At 47.7% G+C, this 19,958-nt stretch overlaps 2 protein-coding genes across 3 annotated transcripts in view; both read right to left on the reverse strand.

The window, feature by feature from the left end:
* Positions 1 to 19,205, reverse strand: part of LOC100080974 (mitochondrial amidoxime-reducing component 1) — a 34,644-nt gene extending 15,439 nt beyond the window's left edge. The window contains exon 1 of one of the 2 annotated variants that reach the window (XM_029047103.2): positions 19,099 to 19,205. The gene's annotated coding sequence lies outside the window, so the exon portion shown is untranslated. The remainder of the gene's footprint in view (positions 1 to 19,098) is intronic. The other variant, XM_029047104.2, reaches the window with a different exon arrangement.
* LOC114805660 (mitochondrial amidoxime reducing component 2-like) lies at positions 2,023 to 19,112 on the reverse strand. Its single transcript, XM_029047106.1, has 7 exons — positions 18,826 to 19,112; positions 16,500 to 16,673; positions 14,062 to 14,224; positions 12,098 to 12,238; positions 7,028 to 7,089; positions 6,869 to 6,940; positions 2,023 to 4,100 (listed from the first exon to the last, which is right to left on the reverse strand). Exons 1-7 carry the CDS (start codon positions 19,092 to 19,094, stop codon positions 3,977 to 3,979), a joined length of 1,005 nt encoding a protein of 334 aa, XP_028902939.1. The 5' UTR covers positions 19,095 to 19,112; the 3' UTR covers positions 2,023 to 3,976.
* Positions 19,206 to 19,958: the final 753 nt, after the last annotated feature.

Here is a 19,958-nt window from a genome sequence, read left to right on the forward strand (position 1 = left end):
AGAAGGGGAGAGAGGAGGACAGAAAGGGAGAGAGGAGGACAGAAAGGGAAAGAGGAGGACAGAAAGGGAAAGAGGAGGACAGAAAGAGAAAGAGGAGGACAGAAAGGGAAAGAGGAGGACAGAAAGGGAAAGAGGAGAAGAGAGGAGGACAGAAGGGGACAGGGAGGACAGAGGAAAGAGGAGTATAGAGGAGGAGAGAGGAAAACAGAAGGGGAGAGAGGAGGAAGAGAAGAAGAGAGAGGACAGAAGAGGGAAGAGGAGGAGAGAGGAAGGGCTGCCCAAACATTTTCCCCTCCAGGGAGGTGTGAGCAGGGCAGACTGAGCCCAGGGCAATCACACCTGTGATGCCACTGTCTTCTCTGCCCTTTGCTATGGTAAACGCCTTCTAATAATAACAATGATGATGGTATTTGTTAAGTGTTTAGTATGTGGCAGGCACTGTACTAATCGCTGGGGTGGACACAAGCAAATCGAGCTGGACAAAGTCCCTGCTCCATGTGGGGCTCACAGTCTCAATCCCCATTTTACAGATGAGGTAACTGAGGCACAGAGAAATGAAGTGACTTGCCCAAGGTCATATAGTAGACAAGTGGCAGAACAGGGATTCGAACTCAGGATCTTCAAACTCCCAGGCCTGTGCTCTATGCACTAACAATAATAATAATAATGGCAGTATTTATTAAGTGCTTACTATGTGCAAAGCACTGTTGTAAGCACTGGGGGGGGGGATATAAGGTAATTAGGTTGTCCCACAAGCAGCGTGGCGCAGTGGAAAGAGCACGGGCTTTGGAGTCAGGGCTCGTGAGTTCGAATCTCAGCTCTGCCACTTGTCAGCTGTGTGACTGTGGGCGAGTCACTTCACTTCTCTGTGCCTCAGTTCCCTCATCTGTAAAATGGGGATTAAGACTGTGAGCCCCACGTGGGACAACCTGATTCCCCTGTGTCTACCCCAGCGCTTAGAACAGTGCTCTGCACATAGTAAGCGCTTAACAAATACCAACATTATTATTATTATTAATCCCCATTATACAGATGAGATCACGGAGGCCCAGAGAAGTTCAGTGACTTGTCCAAAGTCACACAGCTGACAGGCGGCAGAGCCGAGATTAGAACCCATGACCTCTGACTCCCAAGCCCGTGCTCATTCCACTGAGCCACGCTGCTTCTCTCAGGAGGGAGAGGAAGTCATAAGTGCTTAAGTGCTGGGTAGATGCAACATAATCAGGTTGAATACAGTCCTTATCCCACATGGGGCTCACAGCCTTAATCCCCATTTTACCAATGAGGTAACAGGCACAGAGAAGTTCAATGATTTGCCCAAGATCACCCAGTAGACAAGTGGCGAAGCAGGAATTAGAATCCAGTTCCTTCTGACTCCCAGGCCTGGGCTCTATCCGCTAGGTTGCACTGTCTTTCAGGTGACACTGCCTCTCAGTGAGGGTATTATGTAGGTATTTTGATGGAGGAGGCCTGTCATAAATCCCCAGAGGCCTTTATTCTTCCTTTTCCCTCTACCTCCACTGACCTATTGGAAACCCAGTGATGAAACTCCTCTTTGCTCTGATCCAGCTCTAGTTACTTTGGCTAAAACTCCTGATTTTTCACATTTGCCCCCTACCAGTGCTTCGTCAGGAGTTGAATGACTCTCAGGGCACTAGACTGGGGGTAAAGGTCAAACTCTTTATTATTAGAGGAGGCTGAAGATAAAGCTGTGGTTGGGGAACTCAAGGCTCCTTTTCCTCAGTGGACTCATGCCACTGCCTTCTAAGACACCCACCTGCAGCAAGTCACTTGTGTCCATTGTGCCTGGATGGGCATCTCGCGACGTCTGTACCAACTGAGGTGATATAAGGCCCTTGTTTACTCAGTGTGACAGAGCTCTCTGGGCAAAAGCTCTTACGTGAGTGTAACAACTGAAGGAAAATCAATAATGCTGATTAGACTCTTACTGCAGCTTGTGAATAGACAAGAATGTTCCCCCCGCCCCCTCAACCTGATCCACCAACTTCACATGATGACAAGTTGAATTTTTATTTATCTTTATTAACAGATGAAAGACTTAGCGTAACCTCATTTGTAAGCTGGTTCAAAATAGATTTCACATAATGCTTAATCATCCCAGAGCAGCACATTTCATCAGTAAGAAAAATGTGATGTTCACTTATAAAATATGTGCCCTTCCTGCTTACCCCCACCCTTGAAATTCCATTCCAATTTAAATTCCGTTCTCCTCCCCTCCATGCTTCTCAGAATCCCTATGGGTGCTGAGGGTTCAAACTTCAGCCCAATTTACTTTCAAAACCCAAGAGAGTTGTAACATTGTACTGCAATACGAAATAAATGTAAAATAACCCACATTGGTTAAGGCAGGGCTAAATTGCTCAAGATAGGAATAGTTAATGGTTTGCTAAACACGGTGTTATCAGAATGCTGAAACTATACTGTGACATGGAAAAATCCTAAACGTGAAACAAAATTAAGATATGTTTAGGATTTTTCCACATCACAATATAGGAACAAGTGCCTGAATTCTCCCATCTCTCCCCTCAGGGGTTATGGCAAGGCAAAACAAAATCTGCATTGTTTCAAGGGCTTAATGATTTCTCCCCTGGCCCGTAAGCTTCCTTTGCCCAACAATGATTGCAGACATGGAGTTTGCACATTCAGTGGTCTCAGTTATATTTAAAATTACAATAATTGTGGTGCGCTATGTGCTAAGCCCAAGATAATCACATCCCATATGGGGCTCACAATCTAAGTAGGAAGAAGAACAGAGCTAAAAACCTTATGAAATCACTTCTCCACCGGCCAAGTACAATACCTGTATTGATTGCCTGAAAAAATATTCATCGGGAACCAAATCCCCACTCATCCCTATCCTTTCCTCACAACAGCCCAGAAGAGAGATAACATTGCCAGGTTAATGGTGGCTAATACTGTAGTCTCCATCTCCGTAGGTTTTTTTTAAAGCATAGGAAACCTGGAAATACTTGCCAGCTGCTGTGACCTGAATGAATCACTACAGCTTCTGGTTCTTCAACTTCCGAGGCTGCCCAGCTACAAATAGGGAATAACGGCTACAGAGTTTCACTTCAGCTAATCAGAATGCAGGGAACAGAAACCGTAGGTTCCCCGAGTTGCTTTTAATTATCTTCGAGTGTGTCGAAGCACTTACCCTGGCAAAGGGATCTCTCTGGTGAAACTGTCATTAATGGTTGCAAGACAGCAGGACAGAAAGAGAGCAAAGGCTTATAGTGGGCCCACGCTAAAAACAATGTTAGTCAGTATTTGCCACGACCCTGGCTTTTCCTATCCATGAGCCACTGCAGCCTCAGACCTCACTTCATCTGTTACAGCAGTGAGCCAAGGGGCCTGGTGCTGGGTGTGTCATGTTTCGGAGGAAAATCTCACTGAAGATAGGTTCTGGGGTTACAAGAAGAATGGCTGGGGAAAGGGAGAAAATGAGAGAGAGAGAGAGAGAGAGAGACTGGTGTGGGGAAAGTTAGTGGAGCAGGGACAGGCAGAGAGGCAGAGGATGGGGTAAGTGGGGTTGGAGTGGTGAGAATGAGACAGAGAGAGATATGGGAGGGAAGGACAGAAAGCATGAATCTGAGAGGAGTAAGTGAAAGAAGTGGGAGTGGGGGAGCGGGGAGTGGACGGGACTGCAATCAAGGAGGAGTGGACTGCAATCAATAATAATAATTGTGATATGTGCTAAATGCTTATTATACGCCCAGCACTGTACTAAGTGCTGGGAGATGCCAGCAGACAACAGAAATGGGAACTATTTTTGCCACTCCCCAAATAAAATCTGGGAAACTTCCTCCTCCTGAGGTCTAAGAAAAAGAAAAAGCAAGACAAAGAAATCGGGAAACAAAACAGTGCACTAATCCTATTTCACAGTTCTGTGAGCTGGAGGCAAGTTTTTCTTATCAGATTTACCCCAGGGTTCTCTCCATACTACATTTTCCAATGCTTACACTAACAAGTACACAGGGTCTCCAACTTTCAGGCTTCCAATTTTTTCCACTGAAAAATACATCCCAAAGAGTGGGGATGTCTTGTGAATGTGCCTCTCAGAGGGATCACACAGGCGGTAGCTGCAAGGGGCAAGAAATCATGATTAGTAGTAGTAGCACTGAACACCTACTTGGTAAAACACATTGTATTAGGTGTTTGGGAGATTCGGAATAAAGAAGTGACACATTTCCTGTCCACAAGGGAAGAGTCTAGTGGGGTGGACTAGCATAAAAATTCTTACAGGAGCATTCAAAATAAATAACTGAACTTGGAGAAGAGCAAGAGCACTGCCATTGTGAGGAGAACAGGGCGATATAACACTAGATTAGATTCCAACTCTGAATATGTTAAAATAGTGGCATATGGTATCATATATGTAAGTGTTCATGGCTGTTCTTCCGTAACAAGGGTTCATAGTCTGAGAGAGGGAGAGCGGGAACTTAATCTTCATTTTACAGATGAGGAAACTGAGGCACAGAGAAGTTAAGCTACTTGACCAAGGTCACCTCACAGGTAAGTGGCAGAGCCAGGATGAGAACCTAGGTCTCCTGACTTCCTTTCCCAAGTTCTTTCCACGAGGCCATGCTGTCTTCATCCTAGATAACGCTACTGATGGTGAAAATTCCAAGTAATGCTCACCAGAACGGGAACGGCATATAAGGACTGAGACAAACAGCAAGGGAACACTGCGAGAGAGGGCTCACTCCGAGAGGTGGACGTACTGAGCCACGTACTGAAGCTAGTGAAAAAGCCAATCTGGTACTGGGATATATAAACTGAAGTGGGACTCAGGCAGGAAGGGAAATATGGATCAGGCTTTCATCAGAGTTCTGGGTCAGGTTTTGGAACTGAATTGGTAAAAAGGATGTAGAGGATACAGAGAAATAAAAACAAAACTGAGGAAAAGATTGGAAGGCCAGCTTCCTAAGAAAAGGTTAAAGCAATTGGGTTGCTTAGCCTGGCTCTGCCATATGTCTGCTCTGTGACCTTGGGCAAGTCACTTTGCTTCTCTGGGCCTCAGTTCCCTCATCTGTAAAATGGGGCTGAAGACTGAAGAGCGTGAGCCCTACGTTGGACAGGGACTGTGTCCAACTTGACTACCTTGTATCTACCCGAGTGCTTAGAACGTAGCTTGGCACATAGTAAGTGCTTAACAAGTACCATAATTATTACTATTAAGGGAGGCTGGGAGTGACTTAATACCTAGACTCGAAGACACGAAGGGTTTTTATAACAATTCCACCACCCCCAACGATGCTGGGACAAAACAAATGAGTTCAAATTGCTGTTGGGAAGATTTCAGTTGAACGAATGGAAAAGCTTCTTAACTGTTCAACTAAGAAAAATAAAAACTTCACAGGCTACCAAGGAAAGCTGTACTCTTCAAAAAGGAGAGTCACCCAGTTGCCCTGAATAGTTTAGTACCTCGTCTGCTTGAAGACAGGTGGCTACCCCTGTTGACTTCTCAAGGTCCTGTTCAGCTTTTTGATTCTATAGCTAGCTAGTTAAAACCCATGACACGTACCAGAATACGCCTTAATGCTTCTGCAGCACTAGCGATTCTCTCAGTTCCCTTAATGAGAAACCTCGAAAAATCCACACCAAATGGTATTAGGAAGGAAGCAGTTCTGGACTTTAGCATGAGTTCTGTGGTTGAACTTGGCAAACAGGATTGAGTCAAGAAGTGGAAAGAGCAAGGTTCTCTGCCACCCACATGCTGTGTGATTTTGGGCAAGTCAGTTAACCTCTCTGGGGTTCAGTTTCCTCATCTATAAATTGTGGATGAAATACCCACTCTCCCCATCCCTTACATTGGGAGCCCTGGGTTGGACAGGGACGGGGTCTGATCTGATTATCCCTATCTAACCCCAGTGTTCAGCACCCAATAAACATTTCATAAAGACCTTTACCATCAACAGTGTTACTACCTGCACGTGTGCCTGGACCTGCTAACGAGCTGCACTTATTACTCTCCCAGGCTTGGCGATGGTATACCAACATTGAGCAGTCAGAAGTTAGAATGGGAAGATTAAGCCCTATGCTCCTCTGGTGTTTGTTTCCTTATTTCCAGATCCAGAGGCCCACCACCCAGAAGGATTTTCATTGATATAACCCATTTACAGTGGCTCTGCCAAACTGGGCTTTTCTTGAAGGAAGTGAGTGCCCCCTGCTGGGGCGGTGGGATGGGATCAGCGTCCTCAAACCACCAGGGTAATAATAATAATAATAATTATGGGACTTAAAGTCTTCTGAGCCAGGCTCTCAGAGTTGGGGAGGAGGGGGTCAAGAGGGGGTGAGTTCACTCTGTTGGGGGCTGGGCTCTCAGGCCAGATGAGAGTTGGGGGAACAGAGCTGGTCTGGCCTGGTCTGGGTGAAGCAAGAGGGTGACAGGTGATTTCTCTTGCTCCTGCACTACCAAAGTTTCTCAGAGGGAATCATCCCTGTACTGCAAGGCCTTAGTACTCATTGATGCCTCTCCTAATGAGAGGCGGCATGGTTTAGTGGAAAGAGCATGGACCTGGGTGTCGGAGGACCTGACTTCTAATCCCGGCTCCACCACTTCTCTGCTGTGTGACTTTGTGCAAGTCACTTCATTTCTCTGTGCCTCAGGTACCTCATCTGAAAAATGGCTATTAAATTCTCTACCTTTCGACTTAGACTGAGTCCCATGTGGGACAGGGACTGTGCCAAGCCTGATTATCTTGTATCTACCCCAGAGCTTAGTATGGTGTCTGGCACAAAGTAGGTGCTTAACAATTCCCCCCAGCCCTCCCCCACCCCAGAGAAAAACCACTAAAAAAAACCCACTCCACCAAATATAGGCCTTTTCACCACGTTAACTAACTACCTCTTCAAGGTTTCCAGCGGCTCCTTCCTGCTAATGATGCCAGTGTCTGGGTCCACAGTCGTCAAAATACATCTGCGATAGAACAAACACGGTGTGAGAAAATGGTCTTTTTCCATATACCGGGATCAACTCCAAATGCCCCGTTCCCCTGCCTTTTACCTGGAGCAGGACATAACCTTGCTCATTTCCACACTGCCAATGACGAGCTCATCCCAGGAGTCCTAGGAGAAATATGGAAGTCCTCGTTTTTATTAAGGTATTCATGGGCTCTGCCACCTCGTCCAATTGGGTGGAGTCGATGAAACCACCTCATCTGAGGAACAGAGAATGTGTCTAATTCCCACCTGTGTATTCTTTCCCAGTATTTAGTACAATGCTCTGCACACAGTAAGAACTTAATAAATACTGTGGCTTCTACTTGCCGTTTGGGTCATTTCCAACCCAGACAAGTTGCCAGAAGCAGCCTGGTCTAGGTCAGGGTGGTTCTGCCACTGTACACCGGCTCCGTATGATGAGCAGGAGTGGATCCCCACTCCTGACTGACCCTGGGGGAAGACAAGATCACCCCACGCCCAATCAAAGCTTCGGGAAAAGAGAGGATGAGGAGGAAGAAAGAAGAAGCAGTGTGGTCTACTGGAAAGAGCACAGGCCTGGAAGTCAGAGTATCTGCGTTCAAATCCCAGCTCTATCAGTTTGTTTGCTATGGGTCCTTGGGCAGGATGCTTAACATCTCTGTGCCTCAGTTTCCTCATCTGCAAAATGGGGATTAAATCCTACTCTCTTCTATCTAGACCATCAGCCTCTTAGGAGCCGAGACTGCGTCAATACTGATTACCTTGTATCTACTCCAGCACTTACAACAGTGCTTGGCAGACAGTGAATGCTTAACAAATGCCATAATCCTTATTAATTATTACAATCCCTGCTTTCAAGAAGCTTACATTCTAGCTGGGGGAGACAGACACTACCCTTCCTTCCCTCCTCTCTAGCTTTATCCCAGGTTATAGCCAATTGCATCATGCCACGGGACGCTCTCTGTGGTGGATCCTCTAACAGAACAGCCGACGACGTTCATTTCACCACAGGAGGGCAACAAAGTCACTGAAAATGCTTTCCTGTGAGCCACGGGGCTATAAGCCAAATGATTGATCAACCAATCAATCAATGGTATCTATTGAGCGCTTACAATGTGCAGAGCACTGTACTAAGTGCTTGATGTCATAACTCTGTCGAATTTCCTTCTTGGACATGACAAAACATCTCCAAATTTCAAAGTGACAAATCTGTGTGGGGTCTGGAAATTCCAAGTGCAGGGTCCAAGCACAATGATCTCCTCAGAGGAGTTAGAATAACAGTAATAATAAAATAATAATAATAATTACGGTACTCGTTAAGTGCTTACTATGTGCCAAGCGCTGTACTAAGCACTGGGGTAGATATGAGTTAATCAGGTTGGATCCAGCCCCTGTCCCACATGGAGCTCACACTCTTAATACTCATTTTACAGATGAGGGAACTGAGGCCCAGAGAAGTTAAGTGACTTGCCCAAGGTCACACAGCAGACATGCAGCAGAGCGGGGACTAGTACTTAGGTCCTTATGACTCCCAGGCCCATGCTCTAGCCACTGACCTATCCTGCTTCTGCTTTCCTATTCCTCCTCAATTTATACCTCAGCGGTGGCGTAAGCTGGTCCATGAGAGTTTGAGTTGACTTTCTGCACAGCCCCAAATGCCAGGCTCTTCCCACTGCCTCCGTCTTGCTAGTACCAATGAGCTCAGGTCTCCCCAAGGAAGGGGAGCACATGTCCTCATTGGTGCCAGCCGGGGAAATGACTCCTGGATTCTCCTATCGGCTGTAACCCATGGCTAGAGTCCCGCTCTGCACTCACAGGCAGTGACTAACAGTGATTCTCTGGCATTCAGAATGAGTGAAGGCTTGTGGGGGGAGAGGGGGGTCATCAAGAGGTCGGCATGATGGGGAGTATAGGGGACCTGTACCCTGCCTCATCTCATTTGCCCTGGTCATGTCTATCGGTAGGGCTCTGTGGCTCAGATCTGGGCCAGTGAGCAGCTCAGCAAATCAATCAATCAATCAATGGTATTTATTGTGTGCTTACTCTATGCAGAGCACTGTTCTTAGCACTTGGGAGACTACCTGACAGAAGCCTGGCCACACTTACCCTATCTCTCCCCTTTCTCCAAATGCCAAACTTCACACCCTGCCTTCTGGTGGGCAGAGAGGCAGGCTTATTGGCTGATTTTTGAGAATAAATAATATATATTTCCCGGGTCTGGAAATAAGGTTATCTTTGGGGAAGTCAGTCAGCCCCTCTGATCCCAGGCCCATCGTAGACCTTACACACCCAGAGACTCACTGGAATGCCAAGAGCTGAGGAAAGTCCCCCTCTCCTCCCTGCTCCCGAGTAACGGGACCATTTTTATTCTTGAACATCTGTAGGACAGTAACCCAAAAATATAAGATTTCTTCAGTCAAGAAAGATGGAGGCGTCAAGAAAGATGGAGGCTGAGAGGAGACCTGATGGAGAGCCACAAAACCATGACAGGCCGGGCTGGTTGTGAAACTTGGCTATTATCTTGTAACTGCCCCAGTGCTTAGCATATAGTATGCACTTAAAAAGTATGTAGACAAATCCTTGATCCTCAGGGCAAATCCTGGGCTGTCTGGGCAGGGATTCTTTCTCCTCGGGCTTCATTCTCTAGGCAACACACACACCAATACTTATCTGCTATGTGACCTTGGGCAAGTCACTTCATTTCTCTGCGCCTCAGTTCCCTCATCTGCAAAATGGGGTTTTAAAACCTGTTTGTCCCTCCTACTTAGACTCTGAGTTCCATGTGGGACTTGATTATCTTGTATCTGCCCCAGGGCTTAGTACAGAGCTTGACACATAGTGAGCACTTAAATACCACAATTCTTCCACTTCTTCCTACTGAATCTCTTACATTCCCAGAACTAGGAAGCCCAAGAGTTAGGCTTCCTACAGTAGTGCTATTTCTCCCCAGCTGCTGAGCAGTGCTATTTTTGATTACTAACGTGAACATTAAATATTGATATGTATTAGCATTTTACATTAATATTAAATGGGACCATCACTAATTGAAAGCTCTGGTTTTGCGCAATGGCGCCGTGTGGGGAAGTTAATGCTACCGGGAGACCTTTAACGACTGCGCTTCCTGGCTAAAGCTGGAATAAATTGGCAGCATTAGCAAAATGTTACTGGAGGGCTTTTTAATTTAAAATGGCCTGGGGGCTCCTTAGAAAGATAAAAATCACCTTCTACCAACCAAAGAATAAACAGTTCCATGATTTCAAAGATCCTGCAGGATTCTGTAAACAACCCCATCCTGTACGGGAAAACAAAGCTAAAACTACAGTTGCACCATTTACGTGGGCTTGAAATTATTTTGAATTTGGTTATTTAAAAAAAAAGGATAAATCCATGTTATCTCGGAATGAGTCCTTAACCGGGCTCACCGCAGGCTAAATCTATTTTTTATTTAGCAGCTGAGTTTTCAGAATCCAAAATACCACCAGCCAGAAAATCGAGGCTCTAGGTCTCTCCTTGCAGGAAAGACTCCATGCTCAGCTCACACTTTCAATTACAACTCAGCCCTGGGTTGCAACTGAGAAAGGAAGATTCCAGTCCCAAGATGAGTTTTTCGGAAAACAAGCTGATGGATCCAGGGCTTCTAGGGAAAATCTCAGACTGCCTAGTCTAGAACGGCTGCTTACCTCACAGGTTCAGCATTCAGAGGAGCAAGTATTAAGCCCCAAAACTAGTTTTTCCATTCACCCACAGATAATATCACAGGGCCACCCAAAAGGTATGTGGTGTGGAGGTATCTAGTTAATCCTGCAAAACAACAGTACCCTTTTAATTTAAAGGAGAAAACAATGACCCAGATAAACACAGACAGTTTTGTTTAAGTTCAAAGGGAAACTTGACAACTTTGTTGTTTTCAAACCCGCCCTGTGACCTTTCTCCCTGCATTACTATTCATACTGAATCCAGTGTTTTAGGAAGTCCTTTCCAATTTCAACTTTCAAGAGAGATAAGGCAGGGAGGGTGTCCTTAGGTTTTGCAGAGAGCCCTCCCTTTTAATTCATTTGGTTATATGGTATCTACCCCAATGGTTAGTACAGTCCTTAGCACATAATTTGCTTAACAAATACTACTATTACTATTATTATTATTTCTACTACTACTTCCAAACTAACAGCAGAATTAGGAAATGTTCATCTGATGATATGAACTGCCCTGGATACAGTGTGACATGCAGTCATTAGAAGCATCTGGATACACGCGCACAGCAACAGAATAATAGCCTTTATACTGTTACTACTAAAGATAATTGTGGTATTTAAGTGCTTACTAAGTGCCAAGCACTCTACAACACAATCAGGTCAGACACAGTCCCTGTCCCACATGAGGAAGGAGAATAATAATAATGATAATAATTATGTTGGTATTTGTTAAGCTCTTCCTATGTGCCAAGCACTGTTCTAAGCACTGGGGTAGATACAGGGTAATCAGGTCCCCCAAGTGAGGCTCACAGTCTTAATCCCCATTTTACAGATGAGCTAACTGAGGCACCGAGAAGTGACTTGCCCAAAATCATACAGCTGACAGGTGGCGGAGCCGGGAGTAGAACCCATGCCCTTTGACTCCTAAGCCCGTGCTCTTTCCACTGAGTCACGCTCCTTCCCCCCACCCCCAATTTTACAGATGAGGAAACTGAAGCACAGGGAAGTTAGTGACTTGCCCAAGTTCACATGCAGGCAAGAGGAGGAGCCAGGATTAGAAACCAGGTCCTCTGACTCCTGGGCCCATGCTCTTTCCACCAGGCCATGCTGTTTCTCAGAAGGGGAAGGTATCACAGCATAGGCTTTTCTTAATGCAGGGTTTTGCAAGCCATTACCCCATCTTCTGGGAGAACTAAGTATACTCTATCTATCCCAAAGCTTGATTCAGGGGATAGGACAGAGTAAGGTCTCAATAAATACCACCACCACAGTCACCCTCTCCTCCAGACATACACCCACTCATATATCCTTCATCTGGTCCACTGTCAGAGTACAACCTGCTTTTATGCTCTAAAATCATGCTTAGTATCCTGGGGATGTTGAGCATTATTATTGCCGAGTCTAGGGAAACAAGACTCCCGCATGAACCATTCCGGGTCAGAGCAGTCGAAGATGCCGCTTACCTCCTCAAAGGCGCTGCAACCCGTCACCACAATGTTGGGCCTGAAGTTGCTCATTGACACCTTCTTCTCAAGCCTGCTGTTGAGATCGGCCAACGATGCCTCAGAGAGGATATTGATGGGGCTGCAGTCTGGGTAGGCCACCTGGACCGAGACACGGAACCGCCACAGGGCAGAATCGAGAGGTTAGAGGTTAGTTGTATATATCTGTAATTTATTTATATTCATGTCTGTCTCCCCCTCTAGACTGTGAGCTCATAGTGGGCAGGAATGTGTCTGTATGTTGCTATACTGTAGTCTCCAAAGTGCTTAGTACAGTGCTTTGCACACAGTAAGTGGTCAATAAATACGACTGAATGAATGAATGAATGAATGAATGAATGAATGGTCTCCAAAGTCGGACTCAGTGGAGGGAAATACTGGACCGGCAACAAGTTTTGCTCCTTACCCCATCTGCCCCACCCCCTCCCTGTAACCGCTGTCAGATGGACCGGCAACAAGTTTTGCTCCTTGCCCCATCTGCCCCACCCCCTCCCTGTAACCGCTGTCAGAATGGCTCCGGGACAAAGTTGGAGAACACGGATCCAGGGAGGACACAGAAGCCAACCTAGTGCTCAATGTACAATTCCAGTTACCAAACCCTGTGGGACAGGAACCCTGACTACTTTCGACTACATTGTATTCAGTGGGAACCTTGTCTCAGGCTTCCGTTGTACTTTCCCAAGCGCTCAGTACATTACTCAGTCAATACCATCACCACCATCACTTAGAACTCCTTGGGGCTCGGCTTCAGCCAAGAAAAAGGTGCGAGAGATGGGAGAGATGGGATGGTGAGGAGGGGAAAAGAGGGAAAGCCCACTGCTGTCCCTCACCTCGTCTGCCTCCTTGTCTGTGTCTCTCCTTCCAATATCCCTTGGCCTCCCCTTCTGGAACTCTCTTCTCAACCTCCCCAAAATGTAAAAGTGGCTCCTGAAGCAGCCTAGGTCTTGGGAAAAGAGCATAGGCCTGGGTGTCAGGAGACCTGTTTTAATCACAGGTCTGCCACTTGCCTGCTATGGGACCTTGGGCAAGGCGTTGCACTCTCTGTGCCTCAGAAAATGGGACTTAAATGTCTGTTCTCTCTCCCCGGCTCGGACTCGGAGCCCCATGTGGGTCAGAGACTGTGTCTGACCTGATAATCTCATATCTACCCCAGTGTTTAGCATAGTGCTTGGTACATATTTAGTGCTTAGCAATTACCATGATTATTATTATTACTGCCTGTTTCTGCTCCCAACTTTACTTATTGATGATACTGAAAATCCCACTCTAATTTACACTGAGAAATCTCATTTCCAGTTTTTTTGACTAAAAAGGTGGTCTCTGAGGTGGAAGACATTTGGAAGCAATGGGGAAGAAGCATGACCTAGTGGACAGAGCATGGGTCTGGAAGTCAGAAGGCCTGTGTTCTAATTCTGGCTATGCCAATGGTCTGCTGTGTGACCTTGGTCAAGTGACTTAACTTCTCTGTGCCTCAGTTTTCTCATCTGTAAAATAGGGATTCAATACCTGTTCTACCTCTTAGACTGTGAGCCCCATGTCAGGAGAGGGACTTTGTCTGACCAAATTAACTTGTATTGAAAAAAAAGAAAAAAGGAAGAAGGGAGATTTTGGAATGGAGCTATTTTTGCAATTTAGAATTCCTTTTCAAGGTTGAGGAAAAGAGGATTCTGCAATCGTATTTTTGCCAGAATCCAACATCATTTAGTGGCTGCCCCTAACCACGAAATTAATGCAGAAGGAAAACATACGGTGAAAGAGAAGTATCCACTTTATCATGACTCTCCTCCCTTCAGCTCTTGCTCACCTCAAAGTGACCTTCCTCCAGAGTCCCTTGGATTTGAGAGAACCAATAAATCTGCAACAATTATTCCTGAATAAGAAAGCCTCCAGATAATCACTCTGCACCGGAGCACAGACATTCTCACCTGGTAATCGGTGACTAGTTGGGAAATTAAGTCTTTCGACTGCCTGGGCAGCATTTGAGGCTCGAACTGTACCAGTCGGTACCCATCATTGGCCAGGAAGCCTGTGATCCACTGAGCTACTTCGGGTCCACAGTCCCTGCCCTGGATGTCGGAGCCAAACACTCTGGTGTGGGGAAAAGGCACAAGAGAGTATAGCGGTGAGATGGAGTCAAACCACTTGGTTCTGGTGATTTCAGCTTCAAATATGTCTTTCCTGAAGCTTCTCAGGTACATCCATCTGAAAGGAGCCAGAAAATACCAGAGGTAGTAGCAGTAAAGGAATTTACTGAGCATCCACAGGGTGTAATGAGTCAATCAATCAATTAAGCAATCAAGGGTATTTATTGAGGGTTTCCTGCACGGAGAGCACTGTACTATGTATTAGGGAGAGAACAAATCAACAGGATTGGTAGACATGATCCCTGCTCTCAAGAAGCTTACTATCTATTGGGAGGGGCGGCGAGTCGGGGAGACACATCAAAATACATTACAGTCATGAAAAACAACAGAGTTTAAGAATCAGTTCATAAGTGCTTGTGGAGGTGCTTAGTGGGTACAGACTCAAGTGCATAGGCAAAACAGAGGACAGGGAGAATAGGGTGGGGAGATGAGAGGTTAATCAGGGGAGCATTTTTGGAGGAGGTATGATTTTAGTAAGGCTTTGAAGATGGGGAGAGTGTCAGTCTGTTGCTCTTGGGAAAGTACAACAGAAACAGGAAATGTGATTCCTGCCCACAGGGAGCTTATACTCTAATGGGGGGGAGACGGGCTTGAAAATACAATAATAACAATAGTTATATTTGCTAAGGCACTTACTACATGCCAAGCATCCACTAAGCACTGGAACAGATTGAAGATAATCAGGTTGGACATAGTCCCTGTCCCACATAGGGCTCAGAGGAGGAAATACAGATACTGAATCCCCATTTTAAATGAGGAAACTAAGGCATCAAGTCACCCAGCAGGCAAATGGCAAGGAACTCAGGTCCTTTTGCTATCAGATTGGTGCTTTTTCTGCTAGGCCATGATGGATAATTAGAATAAACAGACTAGACAATTGTTTACACTTAAACCCATAAGGGAAACTAAAATAGCGCAAGGCTTGGAGGGCAACAATATCTTTGTCCTCCTGACTTCCAGCCACACCCTTGTGTGGTCTCTATCTGCTCCAGTGGCATCCCATAAGTTGTAGCCTAAGTAGATACATAGAAGAGGGTCTATTTGATGCACATGAAGCCAGCCAACCTCTCTTTTAGGCCCAAGGGATCAATCACAGACTCGTGCTTTGAGTTGCTAGGATAACTGCCTCGATTATTGGCTTTGTTTCAACCTGGTCCTCCCCTGTCCATCAATGCATTTTCCACTAGACAAGGAGTTGTGGGGGAATCACATAAGCAAAGGTGGGTGAGGAGGCAAATGGAGATGAAAGAGGACAGGGAAGAAGTGCAAGACAGCAAAAAAAAGACAAAATGACTTACTTGTACATAGGAGTCAAGATAAACCTGAAGGGGCCAGAACTTGACTCCGGTAGAACAAAAATGGCCAGAATGGCCATCCTAGAATGAAAATCATTTCACCGTGGTGGTGACAGGATGGTCTGTACTGTGTCGTTGCTCCAGCCCATTTGGAGGTGGGATCCCCAGACATTACCCCAGTCCCAAGTCACGCAGGACACAGTCCCTGTCCTACATGGGGCTCAAAGTCAAGGTAGGAGGGAGAACAGGTATTGAATCCCCATTTTACAGATGAGGAAGCTGAGAAGATTACATGTCGATGCTTACTTCAAGCTAGGAATCACTAACAACGACTGCATGCTGGTGGTGAAGGAGGTAGAAGGGAGCAGAGTCGCCACTGTCAGACTGATAGTTAAATCATCTTCAGGGGACACACATCCACCCCCACCTCAGGAGTGCCACACAATGGCCTGCGTAGCCTATGGACGTGCCTTTGTCACAGGGGCCTGTGATGGTCCATAAATCCAAGAGTTTGGCCTAAGGAGGCCATATTCTCCTTCCCAGAATGCCTGCAAAGGTGATCCTTGGAGATTTTTATACACTCTGCTCTCCCCCAGCCAGGTGTGTGTGTGGTGTGTGTGTTGGGAGGGCAGGGAGGGAAGCACACTATTTGGACACTTCTGCAGGGTCTCTGATTCTGGTGCTTTTCTAAGAGGAAAACGAGGAATGGGGGACTGCTACTAAGGTACCCTGATGAGACCCCCCTCCCTCACCAGTCCCATGATTATCCTTTACTCCCAGGCTTCTCCCAACTAACTCTTTCTCCAGTGTTCCCTTCACATTTTAGCAACGATGGTCTTGGTTTTACACCGGGATTAAGAAAAGAGCGATTCAGGAAACTGAGACAGCCTAAATCCAGGCGTCGAGCAGCCCCTCCCTGATCACCTGCAGTCGAGAACGGTGTTGGTTGCAGGCAGTTTGCTTGGCAGAGATAGGTCCTCTCTCCCTGGAGCATGGAGGACCAAGTGGTCATTCTCACACGTGATGGAGATCAGCACTAGGCGAGGTTCCTGTCGGGCTGTGACCATGTGCCCATCTTCCTTGACCACGAGCCAGAACCTGCATAATCAATCGTTTTTATTGAGCGCTTATTGTGTACGGAACACTGTATTAGCACTTCCCTAAGCACTTGGGAGAGCACAATAGAGTAGAATTCGTAGGCATCTTTTCTGCCCAAGAGGAACTTACAGTCTAGAGGGGGAGAAAGAACCAAGAAGGGTTAAACCCAGCAGGGCAGGCTCGAGCATTCAGCGTTGCCAGGCAAAGTCGCTCTTGGCAGCCGAGATGGCCGTGGGAGGGGGTTTGGAGTGACGGCAAAGGCCACCTCAGCACGACTTTTCCTTAAATGCTTCCTCCCCAAACTGAGCCCAGGAGATTTCAGTTCCAGGGCCTAACACTACCTGAGCTGGTAATTCTCCAGAGCAGAGCCGCGTGTGTCATCAGTGGTTGCACGTTTTATATCTGCCCCTGAATCCTGGGGCCCACGAAAGCAAGGGATAATTAGGTATTGAGGTGAGCCAGGCTCAGTACTTGGGATTATTCTGTACTTGATACTATTTCTACTCTTACGATAGAGAAGCAGTGTGGCTCTGTGGGAAGAGCCAGGGCCGAGGAGTCTGAGGTCATGGGTTCTAATCCCAGCTCCGCCACTGTCAGCTGAGTGACTCTGGGCAAGTCATTTCACTTCTCGGTGCCTCAGTTCCCTCATCTGTAAAATGGGGACTAAGACTGTGAGCCTCACATGGGACAACCTGATTACCCTGTATCTAGCCCAGCGCTTAGAACAGTGCTCAGCACAGAGTAAGCGCTTAACAAATACCAACGTTATTACTATTCCACGTTCATGGCCAAAGACACCCTTAGGGTTCTTCTTTCGGCTGGCAGCACACCACTGCTTCAATTATTTCATAATGCCTTTGATTATCACCTAACTTCCTCCAGTAAGTATTAAAGTGGGGCATGGGAGGAGAACGGAGGCCAGAGAAATTGAAATCTATCGCCCCGGGGTGGGCGGTTAACCGACCGCCTATGGTCTCTGAAAAGCACTGCGGCCTAGTGGAAAGGGCCTGGGTCTGGGAGTTGTACATTCCAAGCGCTTAGTACAGTGCTCTGCACATACTAGGCACTCAATGGGAAGCAACTGGCTCAGTGGAAAGAGCACGGGCTTGGCAGTCAGAGGTCATGGGTCAGTCACACTTAGCTGTGTGACTTTGGGCAAGTCATTTCACTTCTCTAGGCCTCAGTGCCCTCATGTGTAAAACGGGGATGAAGACTGTGAGCCTCACGGGGGACAACCTGATGACCCTGTATCAGCCCCAGTGCTCAGAACAGTGCTCTGCACATAGTAAGTGCTTAACAAATACCAACATTATTTATTATTATTATTACTCTCAATTCCTGATGGTGGTTGTATTATGGCCTGGAAGACTAGAGGGGTTTTTTTCCTTTTATGACCAAAATCTAAATATGTCCCTATTTTATAGTTTTACAGCCAATATTTATAAAGCTGTCCTTCAGTAGCCTTGTGTCACTTCTCACCTAAACTAGACTTGGGCAGACAGTTCCACACCAAGTTCTCATGTCCGGTCCACAAGGCTCTGCTTACACCGTGAATATTAAAGCCTCCTCCCCTCCTCTCTCTTTCATGTAGTAAGTGCTTAACAAATACCAACATTATTATTATTAATAAATACTATTGAATGAATGGACGAGTCGGAGGGCTTGTAATCCCCATTTACGGATGAGGAAACTGCGGCTCGCTGGGGTTAGAGAAGAGCCCGGGCTTGGGAATCAGGGATCATGGGTTCGAATCCCGCCTCTGCCACTTGTCAGCTGTGTGACTGTGGGCAAGTCACTTCACTTCTCTGTGCCTCAGTGGCCTCAACTGTAAAATGGCGATTAAGACTGTGAGCCTCACTTGGCACAACCTGATGACCCTGTGTCTACCCCAGCGCTTAGAACAGTGCTCTGCACCTAGTAAGCGCTGAACAAATACCAACCTTATTAAAATGGCGATTAAGACTGTGGGCCTCACGTGGGACAACCTGATGGGCCCTGTGTCTACCCCAGCATTTCGAACAGTGCTCGGCACCTAGTAAGCGTTTAACAAACGCCAACATTAAGCGACTCGCCCAGGGTCACCGGGCGGGTGGGTGGGAGCCGTGGTTTTTGCAGGAGGTGTCGGGGGTGCGGACAGGGGCGGGGAGGGTACCTGTCCCGGAGGGGGCCGCTGCGGAGCCCCAGCTCGGTGCACTGGGCCTCGGGCACCGACACCCCCTTGCAGGACTTGATGGGGAAGATCCACAGCTGCGCCACCGTGCCCACCTGCCGGCGACCCCGGCGACCCCGGCGACCCCGGCCGCCCAGCCCCGACGCCCACATCACCATCACCGCCCCCGCCACCGCCCCCAGCGCCGCCAGGACCAGCCGGGCCCGGGGCCCAGCCCAGGGGACCAGCCCGGACGGGACCGACCAGCCCATGGCGCGCACCGCACCGCACAGCACCGCTGCACCGGGGGAGCGGGCACGAGGCCGGGACAGCGCGCGGCCGGCCCAGCCCTTAACTCCCCTCCGCCGAACCCGCTCCGGGATCCCGTGCAGCCGGGGGCGTGGCCTCTGGGGGCGTGGCCTCCTGGGGGCGTGGCTTAGCGGGGGGCTCAGCCAATCGCAGCTCCCCGATCCCGGGAGGGGGCGGGCGGCCGCGCTCTCCTGACCAATCGCGGCGCGGCGGGCGGACCCCGAGCCCCCCCTCCCGCACCCTCCCCGCTCCCCGGCCCCGTGGCGTAGTGGAAAGAGCCCGGGCTGGGGAGGCGCAGGTCGTGGGTTCGAATCCCACCTCCGCCACTCGTCTCCTCTGTGGGCGAGTCGCTTCACTTCTCTGGGCCCTCAGTGACCTCACCTGGAAAACGGGGGTGAAGATTGTGACTCAGTGGACGGAGCACGGGCTTGGGAGTCGGAGGTCATGGGTTCGAATCCCGGCTCGGCCACTGGTCAGCTGTGTGACTGTGGGCAAGTCACTTCACTTCTCTGGGCCTCAGTGACCTTATCTGGAAAATGGGCATTCACTGTGAGCCTCACGGGGGACAACCCGATGACCCTGTTTCCACCCCAGCGCTTAGAACAGTAGTAAGCGCTTAACAAATACCAACATTACATTACAACTGATGACCTTGTACCTACCCTAGCACTTGATAATAATCATGTTGGTATGAAGACTGTGAGTCCCAAGAGGGACAACTGTTGACCTTGTACCTACCCAGGCAATGGATATTGGAGCAATAATTCACATTCAAAGGTTCAAGCCCTCAAGAAAATGCTTAACCCTTTAAACCATACTTTTTTTTT

The sequence above is a fragment of the Ornithorhynchus anatinus genome, chromosome 19 (genome assembly GCF_004115215.2).
Source record: "Ornithorhynchus anatinus isolate Pmale09 chromosome 19, mOrnAna1.pri.v4, whole genome shotgun sequence".
Lineage (NCBI taxonomy): Eukaryota > Metazoa > Chordata > Mammalia > Monotremata > Ornithorhynchidae > Ornithorhynchus > Ornithorhynchus anatinus.

Excerpts from the sequence above, each read along its gene's own strand:
- LOC114805660 (XM_029047106.1), bottom strand. The coding sequence starts at position 19,094 with ATGGGCTGGTCGGTCCCGTCCGGGCTGGTCCCCTGGGCTGGGCCCCGG. Across the intron at positions 16,674-18,825 it reads AGCGGCCCCCTCCGGGACAG|GTTCTGGCTCGTGGTCAAGG; the intron begins GTACCCTCCCCG and ends TTGATTATGCAG. Across the intron at positions 7,090-12,097 it reads GTTGCAGCGCCTTTGAGGAG|GACTCCTGGGATGAGCTCGT; the intron begins GTAAGCGGCATC and ends TATTTCTCCTAG.